Source organism: Lactuca saligna, chromosome 4, assembly GCF_052625555.1.
Source record: "Lactuca saligna cultivar CGN05327 chromosome 4, ASM5262555v1, whole genome shotgun sequence".
In the NCBI taxonomy this organism is placed as follows: domain Eukaryota; kingdom Viridiplantae; phylum Streptophyta; class Magnoliopsida; order Asterales; family Asteraceae; genus Lactuca; species Lactuca saligna.
In genome coordinates this window covers 77485080-77510475 of record NC_136420.1, presented here as the reverse complement: position 1 = coordinate 77510475, position 25396 = coordinate 77485080, and the positions used below count along the sequence as shown (strand labels likewise).

The window sequence follows — 25396 nt, the reverse complement described above, 5'->3', positions numbered from 1 at the left end:
ACAAGATTATAAACGATGATATGTTGGTGTTTTGGCTATCAAGTAATGGTGCAATGGTGTTGGTTGTCATAAACGATAGTGGGGAGGAGGTTTCATTGGAGTTATGTTTATGAGATCGACAACGAGGTTGGATCGCTGAGAAGAATAGGGGATGTTGATAATGGATTGGGGGATGGGGAGGGGATAAAATCTTGAAGATGAAGAGGTCTTAGGTTAGAGAGAGAGAGAGAGAGAGAGAGAGAATATGATAACTGGATGGAATAAGTGCGTCTAATGTTTTTCTTTTTAATTATTTAATTAATAAAATATGAAATAATAAATAAAAAAATGAAGGGAAAAGACAAAACAATCATTTCAAATCGTTTAAGGACTAAAACAATAGGGAGTTTTTTTTTTGGGACTAAACCCACATACGACAGTGGATTTCGTAGTGGTGAAAATATCAAAATCATCTTTGAACTTCTATTGAATTCCTCACAATTCATGTTAATCAAAACAAGATTATAAACGATGATATGTTGGTATTTTGGCTATCAAGTAATGGTGCAATGGTGTTGGTTGTCATAAACGATAGTGGGGATGAGGTTTCATTGGAGTTATGTTTATGAGATCGACATCGGGGTTGGATCGCTGAGAAGAATAGGGGATGCTGGTAATGGATTGGGGGATGGGGAGGAGATAAAATCTTGAAGATGAAGAGGTCTTAGGTTAGAGAGAGAGAGAGAGAGAGAGAGAGAGAGAGAGAGAGAGAGAATATGCCCCTAATGTTTTTCTTTTTAATTATTTAATTAATAAAATATGAAAATAAATATGAAATAATAAATAATAGAAGGAAGGGAAAAGGTAAAACAATTATTTGAAATCTTTTAATGATTAAAACGATAGGTTTTTTTTTTTTTTAGTTGATAACTTTTTAAATCTTATTCATAATTTTTTTTATCAATTTTACAGTTTTATCTAAAAAAACAATTAGAACCAAATGGCAGTCGAAACAGTGACAATTTGTGAAATTTACTCTATTATTATCCTGCTTTTATAACTTAATGTGCGAAGACTATTCATCTTCTTTGTAACCGACCAGCTTTGGATTCTAAATTTTGGACTCGAACTCTTCTTTATTTTGATTTGTGGCCTCACCTTAATTTTTCTATTTTCGCGTTCAAATTCAGTTAGTGCTTTTGGTTTATAAATCGTGAACAAAATTGGATTTGGAATTAAATCACAAAAAAATAGTTAATAATTACCATTTTCTTTATAAGCAAACTTTTTCCACCCATCCAAAGAAGGACCAGTTTTTCCAGTTTTGTCTGATTAAAAGGGATTGTGTATTGTCAACCTTATAAACATTCATTTTGTATTTTTCATGTGTTATCATATATTTCGTATTGATAATCATGTCATACGTATGACCCCATAATTTCATGCTGTTTTCATGTTTCGTAGCTTCTGAGAATTAGTTAACTCTTTAAACTTTATTAATATTTGTGTTTTTCTCCATATATGATAAAAGTCGTTGAGGTTGCATGCAATGATTTTGAGTTTAGATATAGTAATGTTCAAGAGCCGAGTAAGATTCCAAAATTCAATCATCTTTTCCTGACTTTAGTCAATTCAACATGCTTTTCCAAACATTATGTATTTTATGGTTTTGATTGCTCTCATGATTAGGCACAAATATCGTTATTTTTTGTTCTATTTTTCTTACCTTTCAAGAGTTGACTTAGTTGAGTAATATCAAGAAATAGATGTTGGGTAGATGTGTTTTGAGTTCCAACTAGGTGGCTCCTATTAATGATTTCTATGATCTTACATGGTTAGCTAATGTTAATATAAATAACATCCAAGCAAAAAAAAAATGATCTTACACATGATAACACAGATTTTGACATCATTTGTCAATGTCTAATAAGTTTATGTTGTATGACATCTAGAATCTAGATTTTGTAACGATCAAGTTTATCCACTCTTATATTCCTAAAGTTTAGTTTGCCTAATATAGATTTATGGTATCTTAGTGGCTAAAATTAAACTACTTTTGTATATACTTGCTAACATATGACTAACTAGATCTTAATGGTGAATTAAAATGTAGGTCAACATGGGAAGTATGTTGAAAACTCTAGCAATTTTCCTATCCTTGTCAACTCTTGTCTATACTCCGGTATCTTCCACATCAGTGGATGAGCTTGTTAGGATAAAACTAAAAAAAGTGAAATTTAGTGAAACCAATTCAGACGTCACTTTAAAAGCATCTGTTAGGAAGTACACAAAGAGTTTAAATAACCTTGGTGATTCCACGAAATCTGATATCATAGCACTAAACAACTATATGAATGCTCAATACTTTGGTGAGATCGGCATTGGCACCCCACCTCAAAAATTTAATGTGATCTTCGATACTGCTAGTGCTAACTTGTGGGTACCTTCGTCAGAATGCTTATTTTCGGTAAGTTTATATATATTCAAAATAAAATAAATATCCTAATATTCAACCTCAATCAAATAGTTCATATCTGTCGTTCTAACATTTCGGCGTAACGAGACATTCTAATAAGTTAAAAAAGTGTTTGCATTGGTCAAAAAGGTTTTGCAAAGGACTTTTTATATTGACAAAATAAAGAAGTTTCAAAAACACTTTAGTCTTTTTTATGGCTTTTTAGTTTTTAGTTTTTTCCTATCACTTTTTACCTTTAAAAGACTAGGTCAAATACTTTTAAAACCAATTTATTGACTTTTAATTTTTTTCTTACCACAAAAAACTAATCAAAAACATTTTTTTTAAAAACTCCTTTTCAAAAAATGATAAGCAAATAATCACTTTTACCAAAAACATTTTTGAAATTAAAAAGAATTCCAAACAAAACCAGGACAAAAGGTTGTAAATTTCGATATATTAAGTTTTTTAGAACCAAAAGGGGCAAAACCAAATCACAACGTACACGATAGAACTTTTATGCAAAATAAGTGATTTATTTAACCAAACTAAATTTGTTTGATTTAATCGGCAAAATGATAAATATAGTTCTTTTAATAATATATATATATATATATATATATATATATATATATATATATATATATATATATATATATATATATATATATATATATATATATATATATATATATATATAGTACGTATTCCAATAATTATTGATCATTTACATGTGAGTATATTCACACTTGATTATCAGTAAATTTATTTGTATATAATCAACGTGTTAAAATCTACAAGATTCGCATGACCATATGTATAAAAATTGTTAAAATATATAGATTTCTTAGTCCACATTCACATTTTGATCATATATATGAATTAAAATATGTCTGTGAATACCGATTAAAATAGATATATAAAATTTAGATGTGAATTCAAACAAAAATTCACTTCCACATCTGAATCTAAGTAAATCAAATGTGAATCTACGAAAATTCACTTATTTTTCTTCGATTTTGACATTTCAATCATACATAAATCATTTTACTGATAATCATAGTTGAATTTATTTAAATTCACAAGTAAATGATTAATAATTACTAGAAAAATCAGATATAATAAGCATTTACTTCTATTTTTTTATAAAATACGATATAAATCATATTCATATTAAAATCTAATCTTAAATTTTGAAAAAAAAAAGTACATTTTTCTAGCAATATGAATTTATATTTAAAAAGTAACAAAACATTTGAATTTAGATTATTATTATTATTATTATTATTATTATTATTGATAAAAAATAAACATTAAATTTTTCAAAAAACAAAGAAAACAAAGTGAATTTTTTTTTTAAAATTCGTGTTTATATATCAATATTGATCTCTAATAAAGGAAACGAAAAATTATTACTATTTGTATATTCAACTTATTTTTCAATAAAACAAACTTAGCATAACAAAATTTATACTAAATAACAAACTAAGTTTTTTAGTATAATCATATGTATGCGTGTCCAATGTAAAAGTCTACAAATTTTCCTTTAACCGTTGATAGTTATGATTTATGATGCTGAAGATTGGTTTTTTGGTTTATGGTTAATAATTACTTTGTATTGAATTATATATATATATATATATATATATATATATATATATATATATATATATATATATATATATATTAAATACATAATCTATTCGTATGTGAATATACGAATACTTCTAATAATACTAGAGTAACTTCAACACATATGAGAATAAAGGCCGACATTTGGAATAGATTTTTATTATATTTTTTTATTCATGTGGTGTTCATATGTAAATAAAAAAGAATAGCCGTTTTATTCATGTGATTATTGAAATAATTCAAATTAAAATTTGATACATAGTTTACTCAATGTGAATATAAAAAATACTTTAGATACATGAATAATACACATAAAGAGAGTTTTATTAAAAATTATATTAAAATTATATTATATCAAAAAGCATATTAAGTGTATAGAATAAAAAAATAATAAATTTTCATAGATTCGATTCGTTTTTCGTTATAACAAAATATTGAAAGTTATATTGACGATATTCATTCTTGCGTTCTTTACTTTTGTTTTTGTTCTCTGTTTCATACATTTCAAAATAGAGAACGAATGTCAATCACTCATTTAAAAATATATATATATATATATATATATATATATATATATATATATATATATATATATATATATATATATATATATATATATATATATATATTATTATTTTTTTACTCTATAAAAGGGATTTTTTTGTTAATATATATTATTAAAAAATATAAGTTTACAATTTTTGTTTATAAAATCTCTCGACGTATGTATCATTTACATGTTATTAAACATTTGAATAACATATGGATAAACTGTGTTATTCATATGTAATTTATACATAATTTATTCATATGAGAATAAAAAATTAGCACAAAATAAAATCAAATCCTTATTATATTCATTTGTAAATAATTCAAACGATGAGAATACTTATATAAAATGTTAATAAATTTGCTATATATTCTATTCTTATTTTGGCTATAACAAAATACTAAAAATGATGTGGTCGAGAACCTTTCTATGGGAATATAGTTATAAAATTAATTGAACTTTCGTAATAAAAATTTATAATTATTAATCAATTATTTTAAATAAGTTATTAATTAAGAGATATATATCAAAATTTTAAAGTTATTATAACCTCAAATTTAACATATATTTAGAAAATATAAATTTAAATTTTGAAATAAATTGTTTAACAGAATGGGAATATATTATAGTAGAATGCAATCTCGTTCTTCGTATTCCATCAAACTTTGTTGTATTTTAAGTAATGAGTCCATAAACAAAACAATAACTCATACATTGAATCGTATATATGAATTCATTCTGAAAGCATGTTATTGTCAACATCAATGACGAATTTAATTAGTTTGCGTAAAATATTATAATTATGGATATCATTTAATATACATTTAATTATGGAAATTATTTATTATCTATCTTTATTTAATTAAATAACTATTTAATTTTACTAATCCTACTTACAGCTATCAAATCGAGCAGTCGTGTCGTGTTTTTGCATGACACGACACGACATGACAAGGTTTTGTATAACATTAACAGGACACTACACGATGTCGGGTTTTTTTTTCATCAATACAAAAGCGAATCCATTAAAACACGACAATACGACAGAACATGACAAAGATAATATTACATAACTATTAGTGTATTTTATTCATACATATATATATATATATATATATATATATATATATATATATATATATATATATATATATATATATATATATATATATATATATATATATATAACATGATAAAAACGATAAACACGAAAAACCTAACAACCAAATGCTTAATCATGTCAATTTCATGTCGATTTATAAACATGGACACGATACGACACGACATCGTGTTTTTTAATCTTGATACGAACACGACACGAAACACGAATTCAATTTTGATTTCGTCTTAATTTCGTTTCGTTTCGTGTATTTTTTTCGTGTTATGTCATAAATTGACACCCCTAATCCTACTGGTGTATTCTAACACACAATAAATATAAAAAACACATGAATATATATATATATATATATATATATATATATATATATATATATATATATATATATATATATATATATATATATATATATATATATATGACGGTTCACTTGAGAAAAATAAGATTAAGTATGTGGACTCAATCTTAGTCACACATTTATTTTATTGCAAAACACTTAGACATTCCGACAGAAATTGGGAAGGATACACAGGTGTTTTAAAAGCAAACATGTTTCCTTAAAGTATCATAATCATTATATATATATATATATATATATATATATATATATATATATATATATAGGCTTTTATTGTTTTTTTTAAGAATCTATTTTTATCAAAAAAAATTATATATTTGATATTCATAATATTTTATTCTCGATAAACACATATCCATATTGATATATATTTTTAAGATAAAATATATTTTTATAGTGTCAGCTCCCGTTATTGATAAGTGAATAAAAATAAATTAGATTTCTATTACACTACATTCGTTGTTCACTTATTAATAAAATGTATGCATTAATTTTTCTACAGTTTAAGTATTATTCATATATTGATACAACACAAAATAAAGGTTTTCACATAAAATATATATTTTACATCATCTTTCATCACATGTTATATGCATATATAAATAGAACATGCATTGGCTCTCGTCACATCTTATATTTATATATGAATAAAAAATTTATCAGGTTTTTGTTACAGTTTATTTGTTGTTTATATATGAATAAATAGTATGTTAATAAAAGACAAATATTTTTAAAATTCAAGTTACTTATATATATATATATATATATATATATATATATATATATATATATATATATATATATATATATATATATATATATATATATGTATAACAAATATACTATAACAAAATTGTAATAAATGTGTTAATTATATATGAATAAAACTTATGAAAATAAGTAATACATATTTTATTTATATGTGAACATAACATGTAACGAAAGCTCATATAAACTATTATAATTTATTATATGTTACATTCATATATCACAAATACTTAAACTATAAAAAAAATTAAGTACACATTTTAATTATATGTGTATAACAAATGTAGTGTAACAAAATTCTGACACACCTTTATTCACTTATTAATAACGAGAGGTAAACTATATAAATTTTTTTATCTTAAAACTATTTTAATATGTATGTCTATTTATAGAAAATAAAAAATTATAAAATTTGATATATTTAAAATTATTTTTCGATAAAAATAATTACTTAAAAAAGCGATATATAATATTATTTTTATATATTATGGTAATTACTCTCACAATTTAAGAAAATATATTTTGTTTGAAAACATATTTATTACATTCCGATTTTCGCCGTTACGATTGCAGGTTTTGTGGCAAAAATAAATTATTCACTAAGAATCATTATTTCATTCTCAATCTTTTTTATTTTCACAATTTACTTTATCTCTTTCTCTCTCTCTCTCTCTCTCTCTATATATATATATATATATATATATATATATATATATATATATATATATATATATATATATATATATATATATAGAGAGAGAGAGAGAGAGAGAAAAGTGAATATACCCTTAAGGGTATTTAAGCTTAGGTACCCAAACTCACTATACTACATCGTTTTGTATCATATATATACATTTTAATTATCCAATGTTCTTATAATTGAACTTCTAACTTGATTTACTTCTAATATTTTTATCAATTTCACATTTATATTCATCGTACGTAATTTTCATTTTCAACTATAATATATATAGTCTAGTAGGTGTTCGGCAAAAACATGTGATATAAGAGGAAGATAATAATGAAATTTCGAAAATTTTGAAAGTAAATCAAGTCAAGTGTTGAAGTATACGAATATTATAATGAATATATTAAACAAAATGACGTATTATAATGGGTTTGGGTACCTAACCTTATATACCGTTAAGGGTATATTCACTTTTCTCATATATATATATATATATATATATATATATATATATATATATATATATATATATATATATATATATATATATATATATATGTATATATATATATGTATATATATATATATATATATATATATATATATATATATATATATATATACATATATATATATATATATATATATATATATATATATATATATATATATATATATATATATATATATATATATATATATATATATATATATATATATATATATATATATACACTGATGCATACATGATATGACCAGTAAATTAATGCACAAGGCTTATGCTACTCATGCAGGCATCTTGCTCTAGTCACAGGAAATACGAGTCAAGTAAATCAAGCACTTACAAAGCAAATGGTTAGTTAATTAGTCTTATCGGCTAAATTTCTTTTTTATTTTATTTTATTTTATTTTATTTTATTTTATTTTATTTTCTTCTGGTATGAGGTTGCACGTACAACTATCGCATTGAAGCTTATATATCTACCAACACTACAAAATATCCATACGTAGAAAATGCTTATATAGTCGTATATTTTGTTACCACATTCTTAAAACTTTTGTTCCTATATTACCTTGTAGATAATCAATCTATATAACCAATGAAGCTTACAAGATGTTAAAGATCAATTAATTTAAAAACGACACTACTGTTTATAAAAAATGTTACTTAGTTTTAACTAGAATTTTATCCCCGTGTATTGATACGACAATAATTGATTTAAAAAGGAAAACTTTTTAAGTAGCTCTAGAAAGTTAGAAGGATGTAAGTTGTTAAATCACAGGCATCATAGACCAAATCTATGCATAGAAACATAGGATAATTTACGTTGGCAAAGCATGAAAGTCATGGACCAAAGGCACGCAAAGAAAAATTATTAAAAGTAAGCTTGAAAATCAAAAAAAAAAAATTACGTCGAAACGTTGACAAAATTGATTTTATACTGAGACGTACGTAAAAAGAATTATGTTTTATTTTTATATTAATGAACAAAAGTTCTAAATATAAGTCGAAATGTTTACCATCTTGATTCTAAACCAACACATACATAAAAATAGAAAACATAACAAATTAGGTTTATTTACTTAATGGATTTTACAATGTTAAAAGTTGAGAGGGTGAAATTGATATTTTACAAAGTTTGGGATTGTAAACGTAGGATAATCTGAATATTTATACTATAAGGTATACATATGAAATTTTAGAAAATGGAGGGGTGAAAATGATTTTTGAAAAAGTTAAAAGTTAAGTAGGATGAAAATAACATTTTAAAAAGTTCAAATTTTAGTAGTAAGTCAATTGAGAAGGTTTGTTGTAATGTTGTTTATTGTTACACCCTAATATTTTTAAAGCATTTAAAAACCATTGTTGATATAAAAGTCACGATATATAGTAACGTGTACAGAATATGTTAAAAGAAAATCTATAAGATTTTTCAACTTGTACAATACTACATCACAACCATAGTTTAGCATGAAGTCTTACAAACACTAAGTGTTTTATTATGCATTCAAAAGCTTATATATAAGATCCTTCACTTATGATCCACCTAAATGCAACTCCCATAATATAAAGGAAATTTCGCTTTATAAAGGTATCTTGATAAACTTCCATAATAAAAGGAATAAATCAAACATATCAAGGTTCATAAATAACTCCCAAAGGAAGAAACGAATCAACCTATTAAGGTGTATGGTCTCGATATCTACTCCACGATGGGAGGTACTATCTAAGTAGAGTTTGTGGCTTCCCTCATTTATGAGGTATCTTGTCTAGACGTGCATTAGAACAATGAATGACTCATGACCTAGAATAATGAATGACTCATGACCCGAACACAAAACTCAATCAAATCACAACTTCAACAAACAAAAATAAAGCTTAACTAACATGTTATGTACTTTATAATAATAACTCATAGAAATGTGCTAAAACAATATCAACTGTGTATCAAAACAATGTTCAAAAACTCAATAAATTTGTTATAAAACTTAGTTGTAAGAGAAAGTATTAGGTGCGATGTACCCAATAAAAATTTCACATCTACTTACCTTAGATATCCTTTGATAGTTAGGGAGACTAATTACGATTTCATAATTCCTTTTCCCTTCACTTGATCCTTTGCTCCTTTAACACTTAAGGATCTATTCCATGCATGCAGTCATGTTATTTAATTTAGTATTACTATGTATCTATAGGAATTTCCATTTATATGCATATATATGATTAATTACCATTCTTAAAACTTACACAATGTTCAACACATTGTCACAGACTTAAATTGTTTGATTACAATTATGCTAATTTGAACGTATCTCATGATATGACATTAATAATTAAAATTAAGCTTGGCAAAAGATGTAAGACTTTTGTGTTAAAAATACATCATTGGTATAATGCCAATCTCTTTTTAATTTATCATGAAACTTGCTAATCATCACTAAAAATACACTAATCACATCATGGTTATAACTTTATGTCCTATAATACAACATCACACAAGTTCTACTTTATATGTTATGCATTGATAACTTGTACCTTAACATAATTCATGTGATAACTTCAGTTAACCACTATTCTCATTTAATGATAGATTACTCCATAGTGATTAATATAAATAATTTCATCACTTTACCAAACACTGAGAATTAGGGTTCTTACAAAATCAACTATACATGAATTAAAACCATACACATATAAGATAATTGCATCATACCTTTGTTTTTAGTGTTTTGATAATGAAATCCTATTTAACTATCTTCTATTTTTTTTTCTTGAAATATCTCCATACACTCAAAACACAAAGAATACACATATATCTCTAGAGAGGTTTTTAGGAGAAAATGTCATTAATTGGTCTGTAAGTGGTGTATCGAGGGATCATATGATGTCAGAGTGTGTTTCACATGTCAAATCATAGGTAATAGGGTAAGCTAGATGTTTTCTAAATTTCAGAGGCTAAGGCATTTCCATATACCCCTAGAGTGAGGGATAGTCGACCTTCCATGTGCTAGTCAACAACCTGACAAATGCCGCGTGTTTTGGAACTCTTGTATGCACATTTCAAAAAACTTAAAACCTTTTCTTGAGCCTTTTCCATGCCTCATTAAAGCTTGTCACAAGCTCTAAAACTTCTCTTTATTGCGCATTGGCTAATTGTATCCCGATTTTGAATTATTAAGTCATGAACATGGGTCCATTCCCAGTTTTCCAAATTTAATCCTTGAACAAGGTAATTTCAAAACAATAACTACTTCATTTCAACTCAAGTTAATCTAAATACTTTCCAATATTTCTTTATGTAAACTCCAACGTTCATTTATAGTGCATCTTCTTAAGGTCTCTAGATCTTAAATCATTAAATTCCAAAGATGCTTATTCATAACATTTCATGTAGAAAATCAATATTTCCTTTCCTTCATTTACAATTTACCTTGTGTATTTAGTACATCAATATAACTTTTATAAGATCATAATAACATATAAAATACCTTAATAGATAAATTTACATATATTTAGCATTAAAGACCAAAAAATCCGTAATACATAAATAATTTTTATATTTCTTTTCCATTACACGTTTATTTTACAACTTGTAACCTATTTATCTTAAATACACAAAAAAACGTTGTATTATAGTTACATACCCTTAAGAGGATTCTATCCTTAAAATCACGCCATACTCTAATATGTCAGGGTACCATTTCATCATATCTTTTTATGTTTCCAATGTTAGATTTGACACAAGCGAATGCTTCCATTTCCTAGATAATGATTTAATATCATTGCTACCAAACTTGTTTATTCTGATCTCCAACATAGCCTCCTGATCCTGTACATACTAGGTTTTTAGTTGCATGTATCTTCAATTCATCTAAATGAATAATTAAATCATCTTTTCCAATGTATTTTTCAACTTGAATGGAAGGTGTCATGAGTTCCTTGAAGTTTCGCTAGTAATTTGAACTTCAAATCTTGTGAACCAATTAGCTTTAAAATATTGAAGGGGCCAGTGTGTTTAGGACTCAATTTCCCTTTCTTTCCAAATATGGTAACTCCTTTCCAAGGAGAGAATTTTAACATCAATAAGTCTCCTTCCTTTATGTGAAAAGGTCTTTGCTTAAATGTCTCATAACTTCTTTGTTAATATTGTGACCTTTTTATATTACCTTGGATCACTTCTATCTTCTTGTTCATGATTTTTACAATTTTGGGACCCATAAGATTTTTCTTCTCGGCTACAAGCCAACACATAGGGAGTTCTACATTTCCCTCCATATAGTTCTTCAAGGGGTAGCATTCCAATTCTGAAGTGATTGCTATTATTGTAAGATAATTCTACCAAAGGTAGATGATCATTCAATTTAATCTCAAAGTCAATTACACATCCTCTTAGTATGTCTTTGAAAGTTTTTATGGTTCTTTCACTTTCTCCATTTACTTGGGGATAGTAAGTTATACATAGATGAAGCTTTCTCCATAACTTGTAATGATTTCCAAAAGCTAGAGGTGAATCTAGCATCCTATTAGACAAAATGATTAAAGGCACACCATGAAGTCTCACAACCTCATCTACATAAATCTTTGCAAGTGTTTCTAAGGGTGTTGTTTCCTTGATATCAGTAAATCGAGATTTTTTTTCAATCATTTACAATCACCGAAATAGCATCATTTCCTTTGGTTGTTTTTTGAAATCCCATGAGAAAATAGATAGTAACATAATCCCACTTTATGATTGGAACTTGAAGAGATTGTACATTTCCATATGATACTTGATGTTCCGGTTTTATTTGAGTCGAATTTAAATATTTCAAGATATATTTACAACATTTATTTCATTACCATCCCTGTATAATATAACAACCCAATTTTTCAACCAAAAATTGATTTCAAAATTAAGATTAAATAACCAAATATCATCATGTAAAATAACATATCATCCAACTGTTTCAAAAGTCATTAAACATATTTTCAGAACATAGTCATATCATAAAACCAATGGAAGCCTCAAAAAAATCATGACACTGTTCTTAGTGTATAATCACATCACATCCTTCTTTTTCTCTCGATAACAACCTGAAAAGCATTTAAATTTAAAACGAAAGCACATAACATAGTCAGTTCTCCAGTATACCACATATTCCATCACACATAAAATTCATATACTTATCAATATCCTAGTCCAACTATAGTCTTACAATGCTATAGTCTTACATAAAATTAATAAAATCCAACTATAGTCTCACATACAACCTACTATGTAAGCACATCTAATTTGACACATAATATAATGAGAAAAATCACATTAATCTGGCAACCATAATTTCAAAAGCACTATTTGATATGAATTAAGAGCGTTGATTTGGCATGCGGAATTAAAATGTACACAAAGAACACAATGATTTGGATGCTAAAAGATGTATTCGATCATAGTAAATGAGTACAAAAAGGGAACTAGACTAGAACTTCATAAATATCTCACTCACTAGTCACTATGAACTACATCTCTCAAGCACACCTCCATAAGTGGTATGCAACCCACTTTATATAAAGGTGTTTATCTCTCTCTCTCTCTCTCTATATATATATATATATATATATATATATATATATATATATATATACATATATATACCATGTTACAAGGCTTCACTACCACGTGCAAGTGGGTCTACAAGAGTCAAACCATTACAAAGTTATACATACATAACTTTGCACCCCAACATCCTCCCCCTCAAAGATAGGAATAGATGACCAACTTCAATCTTCCAAAATCGAGCAACTCTACGAATCAAGCCTCAAGCGTGACACATGTAGTGATGAACTTCAAATCTTCAATTCTTCAATGACCTTCCAATTTGTGTTCTAGAGTGTGAAACCTTCCAAACCAAGCATCAAAAGGCAATTAGGAGTATCCAAACCTCCACAAAATTACCCAAATTTAAGCATAAAAGCACACCCAAAAAATCTTCAATAACACCAAACCCATCATAAGCCAATCACTTCCGTATCTCCAATCGAATCACTTCGTAAACTTCAAAAGATCAAGGTCACTACGGTCTTCAAGTCCATGTAATATGAAAAATTCAACTTTTGAACTCTCAAATGTAATCCCCCCCCCCCCCTTTATAATAAAAATTAATTATAAAACCAAAAAGGAATGAGAAAACACTCAAATTTAGAAATTTTCTATTTGAAACTCCCCCTTAAGACATGGCATAAACGTTTTACATAAATCCAGAAAATCCAAAAATACTTTAATTTTTTAACATGATTTATACATAAACCATCTTTGACGAATTTTCAAAAATTTGGATAGAAACTGTCAATTTCGAAATTCTATAGTAACCTGGTACACCCAAAACAGCCTCAGATGCAAAACTTTACCCCAATTGCGTAACCCATGGTATAAAGTGATAATTCACATTAACGGTAGGGGCTTGTTTCAAAAATATTCCTATTTCTCAAAATTTTCATCCCAATTTCGAAATTGGGTAAATTTTGCCAACATACGAAAACTACAAGTATTCGATATGGAAATTCAGCAATTAACACCATTTTTCTCAGTTTTTGTCCCCACTTCGAAGGTAGGTGAAAAATGTTATTTCATGGAAAATCAATGGATTTGAATCGACAAGCTTTGTTTCTTCTTCACTTCACTTCACTTCGAAGGTCAGATGCAATCAGGGACCTTCAAACCTCGCATGTTGATACCCACAACAAACCTTCCCAGTCATTACTCCAATTTTGAACCTTCAAACCTCAAGCCACAACTTTCATTGACAAATAGAGTCTATAAACGCATAGTAAAGCACCCTTTGACATCAACACTTAGGCTCAAAATGAGACCTCAACTAGCGATCCAAAAATAGTTATTCGATCAATCCAATATGTGATCCTTCCCATTCGTGTTCGTTATCAGCCCCTTCCCATCGATCATTGACTTCTCATCCTATCACTATTTAGTAGATACTCATAACAAATCCATTTCAATTTTCGATGCCCAATCTCAAGTCGGTCCTGAACCATCAAAGCCAAATTTTTCACAATTGAAACTAAGTCTTCGATTTCGTCATCTACCTTCTAGTTTGCCTCAAACCGTTGTTCTTAAAATCACATATACAGTCAAAATCATTCAAAACTAAAAAACTGATTCCAACTTAAAATTGACCTTCGATGTCAAAATTTATTCATTTCAACACCTAATCTCCATAAATGTTCGAATTGCGTTGAATGTAGCCAAGCCGAGAACCGTTTCTTCAAAAACTCACTTTGATTATCGAAGACCTGCTCTGATACCAATTAATGTGAATTAAGATCATTGATTTGGCATGCATAATTAAAATGAACATAAAGAACACGGTGATTTGGGTGCTAAAATATGTATTTGATCATACTAAATGAGTACAAAAGGGAAGTAAACTAGAACTTCATAAATATCTCACTTACTAGTCACTATGAACTACATCTCTCAATCACACATCTACAAGTGGTATGCAACCCACTTTATATAGAGGTGTTTAAATTTCTATGTATCTGTCTCTCTTTCTCTCTATCTATCTATCTCTCATGTTACAAGGGATCACTACCACATGTAAGTGGGTCTACAAGAGTCAAACCATTACAAAGTCATACATGCATAACTTTTCACCCCAAAAATATCTGCAAAAAATAATAATAATAATAATCGCTAGTATGAACCACCTAATACCAAAAAGAGGTCAAACCTCAGTCCAAAACACATATCCATCAAAGTTTCACCAAAAGTGAAACTGGGGAAATAGTCAACATGAAATAGTTAAAGTCAACAATTAGCAATCAACAACCAACATGTCATATCCCAAGTGGTATACAGTCGTGTTTTCTAGGCAGAATCACTTCTTCCATTAAGTACTTAATCCTTTAATTAGAGGCTACTACTTTCCAAAAACCTCCTAGAGAGGTTCCTAATTGATAAAAATCCTAACTTTATCCACATGTAAGGCTCTAACATCATTAACACAAAACATAGATCTAAAATAAGCCAGAAAGGTAATGACTTTCTTGCATGGTTCCATGAGGGCTAAATCATGAACTCATTTCACCATATTTGGCCCACAAAACCGTCCCAATATAATCACTAACATGGAGTTTTCTAAACTCCATGGAAATCATTTCAAATAGGGACCAATGATGCTTAAAACCTATATCTAGAAACATGTAATAGTGAAAGGTGAAAATTTTTATAACTTATAGAACACTTTGAGATACTAAAATGGTAGTTGCTCTCTAGATCCAACTTCATTTCGCACCAAGGAAATAGCTTCCTCGTTAAGAATCACACCAAAATACATAATGGATGGAAGGAAAAAAGATTAGGGTTTCTTGCTCTAGATCTCAAGGGGAATGAAAATTGATGAGAGAAAAATCCTAGAAGTTAGTTATGTTAAACATGGTCAAAAACACAAAAATAATGGTTTTTAGCGGTGACACACCATTCTCTTTACTTGACGTGTCGCGTCTAGTTGACATCCACACTCCACATCCATGAAAATAATGTGTTGTATAAGTCACCTACACCTAAAATCAACTTTCTTATAACCAAATAAAATAAATTATTAAACATATATGGGAACCAGCCATTACAAGTAGTGTCTTCTAAACTCTTGGTAAGTCTTAATAGTCCTAAGTAGAATAATGTACTTGGATTTATGAGAATCATCCAAAAATAAATTCTGATTCATACCATGTTAAATGATCCAAATTCGTCCCTTGAAAGTCTTTAATCATTATTGGTTTCTTCAAACTCACATTTCTTTCCTAGTTTTTCTTCATTGATGTTTTTTTTTTTCTTGAAGGCTTTCAATTGTGCAAATTTGATCTTTTCCATTAAACTTGAAATCACTTTTGTTCTCATTGATATTTATTTGATAGGCCTTTTATATGGTTTTCATCTCAAGGTGTTGACTAGCACATTTGATTTTCTTGTATGATATATGACCCCCTCAGTCATAATCATTGATAAGTTAAGTCCATCTCGTTTTTCTCGTATTAGCTCTTTCTGTTTAAAACATATTGAAGACTCTAGTGGTCAATGTATAGTTTACATTGTGCAGCATATAAATAATTCCTCCAAATTTTGAGAGAAAAGACTATGATGACTAACATGGTCATATAATGTGCTTTCTCATCTTTGACAACATAAAACCATTTTATTTCCTCATTAGAAAAGTTCATTTAATACCTTGTATGTGGGATAACATGGTCACATAATGAGCATTCTTATATTTTATATGATCTTTGTATCCTATATGTTTATGAATTTACTCTAAAAGAGGTGTCCAAAACCATTTTTCCTTCACAAATTGACCTATATTTATATCACATTAATGAAATAATTCATTTATGTTAACTAAGAAAATTAGTTTACGAATGATACAATCCATGCATGGAAGATTAAGATTATTCAATACATTCATTGATGTCTGACATGACCCAAAAGAGATTAAAAATGTTGATAAACTAAAAAGAGGCGCGAGCCCCTTGACCCCCATCATTCTGTCATATTGTCATATAATTTGATCGTATATATGCATGCACTCCACATTCATCACACATATAATATAGAGTACAAATTCAAAGCCACTTGTTCATATGTGTGTTCTAATTACCTAAAATATCTGATGACACTAAAATATCCAACAAGAAACTTCTTACTTATCACATAACTCAAGCTTATAAGTACTCTCACCATTTCACTTCACTACTTTTAACAGACCAACAATTATTTGTTTATGTTTTACATATTTTCCTGGAGGAAAACATATTTTTATTAAACCGAACCCATTCATATGTTTTCAGATTTTACTTCTAATTTTTATTTCCTTTCACAATTTTCTTTACGAATTTGGTCATATTACTTCTTGGCTTCATTAGCTATTTTTTTAGTATCATCATTAAAATGGTTTGTAATGTCCCAAAAATTACAAACAGAATTTTTAATTTTAAAATATAATAACCAATTAAACATTTTGTTTATAAAATCATCAAGTAACATTCATTTGATTAAAACCATACAATATCATAGTTACGTATACAAAACTACGGATACGAACATATTTGATGCTTGTATACAGTCCCGCCAAGCTCGTTTCAAGAACAACTTGCAAAATATTTAATCCACAAATTTAAGCATAAATCTTAGTGAGTTCCATAATATACCATATATTCCATCATACATACAATTCATCCATACAAGATCTCGACTTTAATGCTGAGCAATCAAATCTCCTATCCACATAAATATATCATATGTATCGGGCCCAACCCTAGGGAGTATATGGGCCCAACCCTTACTACATTGCAAGGGGCAGAACCTTGGTCTTTCATACGGTTGTTGTGATCCAACTACAATCTTTCATATCATTGCTTTAATCTAACCATAATCTTTCATATTGGTGTCGTGAGCTAACCACAGTGTTTCCTATTAGTGTTGTGATCCAACCACAATCTTTCATATTAGTCTTGTGACCCAACCACAATCTTTCCTATCAGTGCTATGATCCAACCACAATTTTTCCTATCAGTGTTATGATCTAACCACAGTCTTTTATATCAGTGTTCTGATCCAGCCATAGTCTTTCCTATTAGGGATGTGATCCAAACACAGTCTTTGCTATCACTGATGTGATATAACCATAGTCTTTCCATATAATTCATAAAGTCATATGTAGTCATGGATCGGGTAGATAGTTGAACAAATGACCCACCTAAAAGCAAACAATCAGATAAGAACATCACAATCATGTATTTGGCCAAGAGTTATCATACTATCTAACTTAATCATGGTATTTGGCCAAGAGTTCTCAGGCTATCAGATATGTTATTATGTTACAAACTGGTATTTTGATATGTTATTATATTACAAGATTAAACTACAAAACATAAATGGCTTCAAGAACAACATCAAGATGAAAACTTTCCTGGTCCAATGAGATTATAAGGGGATAAAATAAGCTCAAACGATGTTGGAGTTTACTCTACTCCAAAGCACAAGCTCACATGGACCAAAAGGGATGTATATGATCAAACTACATGATCTAGAAAACCAAAGATCAAGATGAAAGTTTTTTACTCACAATGGACCAGAAATGAAGTCCTTTTTCTAGATCTAGACTTGAGTTCTTCTCCAAAACACTTTGCAAGAACTTATTCTTCAAGTTCCACAAGAAAATATGATAAATAAGACTTCTTGTAACGTCCTAATTTTACAACAGAAAATTTTCATTTAATTAAGGTAAGAAACCACAATATTAAAATCCATATTTAGAAAACCATTTGTTCCAAATTACATTTTTGATAATCAGAGTAATATCATAACTCGGAATCTTCATTATTGTTGATGAATGTGTATATTCACACCTTCCCCTTCCTATGATTACCAATGATAGATGAAAACAATAAAATATGGGTAAGCACAAAGCTTAGAGAGTTCCCGCAAAATACCCCACACAACAAACAAAAACTCATGCATATCAGGTTCTCAGTCACATAATGGAATACCCCCAGCCCACAGCCTCCCCACTGGACTGCCCCGAGTTGGTTGGCCTGTAGCCTCAACCTAACCGCTCCTACCAAGCCTCCATGCCTATGACTTGTAGCCGTCCCACACCAAGTGTCTTGGTCTACAACACACAACATGGCCACCAAAACCGCATCTGTCACCATATGTCGACATAAAAACAAGCAATGATTAAGTAGGCACATAATACATACAATTATCAATCATACAACTCACTACCAACTACTCGACCCCTCATAGCACAATGCTCCACTACCAACTAATCTCCATGGAATGCATAAACATAACTAAATAGAGGTAAGATAGCCACCCAGATAGATGATCCTACCCTAGAGCCACAATCAAACAAGGAACATGCAAAAAAGCCTATATCAAGAGTTTTCAGGCTATCCTACATGACTATATACAGTCCATATGACATCTCTCTACTAAATAATAATCAAAACTAGTGGGTCGACATTAGTGCCTTCGACCCCCGGGTATAGTGACGAAAACTCACCTGAAATGAAGAACTCATAAACAATGTAACATGCTTCGCTTTTTGCACTGCTTTCTCCCGTGAGCCCTCTAACACCAAGACATGGAAAAATCATAATCAACAACCCAAATCCTTTAATTTTGACTCAAAGTCAAAATGATCAAAAAGTCAACGATCAACAGTCAGCAAAATTCAATGGTCAATAGCTTTTCACGACATAACACTCTAGTGGTTACATTATGAGCCACTAAAAGACATCATATTTGCATCTTTCGAACCTCACAATGTGACAAGCATAGCCTCACTTCATGAGAACTGTCTAAATGACTTTTTAATGATTAAAACCTCTTAATCCATTTAGCCATTAATCCACTTCCTCCAGAAGGTTCCTAACACCCCAATCATGAGCTCAAACATCACCCAAACTTTAGATCCACTACATATAAACATGAAGGGAATCTAAGGACACATAAAGTTGCCAACTTTATGGAATCCCAACACTCTAACTCATCCAACCATGGACAATAATGTACAAAAATCTAGATCTAGCAACATGAAACCAAAAAGCATGAGGCTTGAACACTTGCAAGAGTCCAGAATGAGCACAAGATGATGATGCTGATGAGGTTCCCTTCGTAGATCCACATTTAGAGCACCTCCTTCTACTTATTATCCTATTTCCTCAAGCTACCAAATGCACCCGAAAGGCCAAGAACTAACAAGGAAATTAAGGTTAGTGTTTTTCTAAGGTTTGAGGGTGATGGAGACTGATAACAAACCTTAAATTCAAAATAATATTGGGGCTTAAATAGGAAGGAATCCCTAAAAGATCATGCGCTTGGGATACAACCTTTCTCATGTCATGACCCTCTATATTTCAAGTCATGAGCACTAGTTTGATAAACATTTCACACTTGCCCTGAAACACTGAATATTAGTTGTTACGAAAGCAAGAAAGGATTAGGATAGTAGATAGTTGTGAAAATGAGAAAGGATGCGAAAGAATATCAGATCGTAACGCTCCATTTGCATCGAAACAAACCCATTTTCATTGGAACATCCCATTCGCATCGAAACACCCCATTTGCATCAGAAGCCACTTTCGTCGTGAACTCTCACCGGTTGCAACCGATTGCGATCGATCACATTTGATCGCTCTTGAACAATAAGCTTCACTTTGTGACACACAATTTTCTCCAAAAAAAACAAGCTTTTGACTCCTTAAAACCCTAAATCGATCCATTCTTGAAACTGAGTGTTGCATTTAAAATGGACAAGAGCACCAAGAATACTAAAAGGGGATAGGGTTTTCAAAATGTAGAGGTTGGAGGCTGAAAAGGATGCCCTAACTTGACGTTAAGGTGCTTAAATATGGAGAAAACTCTATGAAATCATGGGCTTGGGCTGTAGCTTTTATCACGTTGTGACAACCATTCCAAATGTGTAATCCTTAATTTTCATGCCACATTGTGACACCCTTCATGTTGCATCGTGGCGTATGGTTTTCCAGAAAAAAGAAGTCTTTGACTCCTTTATACCATACATTGATCTAATCCAGGAAATGGGTGTTACAACTCTCCCCCACTTAAATCAGATTTTATCCTTGAAATCAATCCTTCCTGATATATCCTTATACCCTCCGAATCCCCTTGTGGATTCCTCCTAGTCTACTTCCTTCCATAAGACAAAGCCACTCTGAGTGACAAAATATGGAATTGTCATCAAAGAGATTCCCTAAACCAAGTGCATAACCGAATTGGAGTAGAATCTTCCAACAAGTTGAATTCGTGATCATTGTAAGACCAGAACAATGCTCAAAACAGACACTCCCTTACAATCCCAAAATCTAATTCATTCCTTAATGAGAAAATCGCGACTCAACGAAGAGAAAATAGTAAAGCCTCATAATTAAATCACATCAAGAAGAACTAACTTCTTTATCCATAATTTGAAGACTTTGAAACCATGTCTGAATTCCAGACATACAAAGCCACCCGAACTAAATCATTTTGGCCAAGACTCACAGATCTAATTCAACGATGATATGAGGGCCCATGAATTCCATCTAACCAAACTTCTAGGAATATAACTCTTACCAACATTGTGTCCTCTAACAGATGTACTGAAGGATGAATTACATCACTAACTGTCGGTACAAAACCCGCACTCACGGAAGCACATCGAACTCCAAACAAAATCCCAATGGGAAAAGGCTAACCTAGCCTATATCTCAACACAACCCTACAAACTTAAGTCTAAATCGAGGAATGATTGAACCAACAATGACATGCCATATTCAATCTATGTGAATGGTATGATTTAACCATAGACTTATAGTCACTGTCACTGCTACAACCTAATTGCAATTTTTCCTACCATGGTCTTCCATATGTAAATGATATGATCCAACCATAGTCTGACAAGCACTTCCATTGGTACATCCCAACTGCAGTCTTTCCTTCAATGATCCAACCATGGTCTTCCATATGTGAAATCTATGATCCAACCATAGTCTTACGATCACTTTCGTTGCTACAATCGAAATGTGGTCTTTCCTGCCATGATCCAACTATAGTCTTCCGTTGTGAAGGCTATTATAATCACTTCAATACTATAGCCCAACCATATCCTTTCTTTCATGATCCAACCATTATCTTCCATACAAAACTAAAAAGACAACAAGCAAACCTGACACGAGACATTCCCCTAGTCTAGTAGACCCAATTAGGTGTTCGGTTCATGCTTTAAACCCAAAGCCTTCATCAGACAAGAAAACATAGAAAGGCCCTCTCACAAGCCTCGACCTAAACCAGAAAAGAACTAACCAAAAATTAGCGCCACTACTAGTGCTTCTAACCTTCGGACGAGATAACCTGGAATCCTCAATATCTACTTCCCTTATTACATCTAATTGCAAAACATCATTCATTGCATAAGCTTTAACTCATACAATAACCAAAACCATCTATCCTCCTACCCTTCAATATGAAGTTTTGGGATGACCTGCACTCGGAAAATATTTCCATCTGTCGAAGGAATTCTCCATATCTTGGATTTGGATAATGTTCTAACAAGTTCTTAATCATTCGAATTCCCAAGCCTATCCAATAACTCCAACACATGGTTTTTCATAACCACACCTGATATTACCAAACATAAAGGAATCCCAATTCTTTTAACTCAATTTAAGTAAACCACTAACTCAAACCTAGCCCTTAGGACTCCAATTGTCCCACGTCGCCTGTTCGCTAGCTGCCAAGCTAAAGATGTCGCATCCAAAACCAGACCATAAGCTCTTAGAGGGAAATCGTCCTTAACATGGTCTGGTTGATAGAAAAAGAAACACACCCTTGGTGACTCTGTCTAACTATAGTCCATAATTTAGTGACCGTCCTGACCATACCTAAAATATCTAGAAACAAGCATGGAAAAAATACCTCAATAAGTCCGACCACACCTTCCATAAAGTTTGTGTGTCTCTCGGTCTCCTGACTGAATTCCCATTACCCGATCCTTCTTTGCTATTGCTGTAGATGCATGAACCTAATCGTTCCTTATATTTCATTGTTGGGTCTAAAGCTCCAACTCTTTCTCCCTGATTGCCTCCACTAAAATTGGACGAGTCTTATGACTCGAGATACTCACGTAATATTGGATCTCCATCCTCAAAATGTCATGGTAGCCAGTCATCCTCATCTCCTCCGAAGCTACATAAAGAGTACAAAACATCATTTGTCTCTTTAAACTGGGCGGTGATCTGATCCATCATCTCTGTAGTCTGCTCAAGTGCTAGATATTCTCTAGGAAATCGTTGAACTTCAACTACTAACACAAACTTTCTCTTGAATTTCATGAGAAAATCCTCCCATGACATAGACTCGACCGCATGTGGTTCGAAGCCCTGGATAACCTTACAACACCAATAAAATAAAGGGCCCTCCCCCCCCCCCCCCCATCCCCCAATAAAATAAAGGGCCCCAAAAGCATCAATCTATGTGAAGGAAGCTTCATGATCCCTAGGATGATTGACCTCCAAATCATCCTGAAGAACCCTAAGTTGCTTATCCATCACTGAAATCAACGCATCCTTGAGCGAGCTAATAAAACTAGGAAAATCTTCTCTCATGAATCTCGAAATCTCTGCATCTATGATGTTGCGAACAACCTCATCACTCAACTTTGAATCACTAAAAGAGATGATTGTCATCCCAAATTTGAAACATAATGGAAGTACATCAAAACAATGCATAGTGTAAACCCATACTATGCATACCCACTTACATGTTCCACAGTAATCCTGAAACATTCTCTGACCAAAGCATTAATTTTGTTCTTTCAGTAATATGGGTCTAATACTACCCTCCACACCTATCCATACATGTTCCAAGGACTATTCTAAGACTCTCATGCCACTTCACAACCCTATGCTAGCCCCCATTCACATGCATGCATACATAAAACCATATGCATAATTCTACACTTCCTAAACTCTCTCGCTAGGACTCTCCACACTTACTTCCACACTACTAGAACCCCTATCAACACTGTTGGTTGCATTGTGCATGCATGTTGTACATAATACAAGATAAAATAGATTTTCAAAGAAGTTATTCTACCCTAATCCCACAATAAGACAAAAATTAAGGAATAAGGCTAAATCAATCATTCTCAGGCTATACAATCATGATCGTATACAACTCTAAACCATATACTTAACATATAACGTTACCAATCAACACCTATCCATACATGTTCCAAGGAATATTCTAAGACTCTCATGCCACTTCACAACCCTATGCTAACCCCCATTCACATGCATGCATACATAAAACCATATGCATAATTCTACACTTCCTAGACTCTCTCGCTAGGACTCTCCGCACTTACTTTCGCACTACTAGAACCCCTATCAACACTGTTGGTTGCATTGTGCATGCAAGTTGTACATAATACAGGATCAAATAGATTTTCAAAGAAGTTATTCTACCCTAATCCCACAATAAGACAAAAATTAAGGAATAAGGCTAAATCAATCATTCTCAGGCTATACAATCATGATCGTATACAAATCTAAACCATATACTTAACATATAACGTTACCAATCAACATATCAAGCAGTACATAACAACAATTCTCTAGGCTATAAGTCATCAAAAATTTCAGGCAATTCTATCATGAAATTCTCGAATGGATCTATGACCTACGTTCGAGCATGTATAGGAATTAATAGCATAATTACAAGATCATATGGCTATATTCGGAATTACTTAGTTCTTGAGCTCTAGCTGACTGTACGCATCACATCCTC

General features: G+C 30.4%; 1 protein-coding gene across 1 annotated transcript in view; it reads left to right on the top strand.

Annotated features, from left to right (window-relative positions):
* Positions 1 to 1482: 1482 nt before the first annotated feature.
* The window catches only part of LOC145042169 (aspartic proteinase oryzasin-1-like), a 45223-nt gene continuing 21309 nt past the window's right edge, over positions 1483 to 25396 (top strand). The window contains exons 1-3 of the mRNA XM_078990555.1: positions 1483 to 1567; positions 2093 to 2446; positions 8345 to 8405. Coding sequence (XP_078846681.1) covers positions 1529 to 1567; positions 2093 to 2446; positions 8345 to 8405 — 454 coding nt within the window. The 5' untranslated portion in view covers positions 1483 to 1528. The remainder of the gene's footprint in view (positions 1568 to 2092; positions 2447 to 8344; positions 8406 to 25396) is intronic.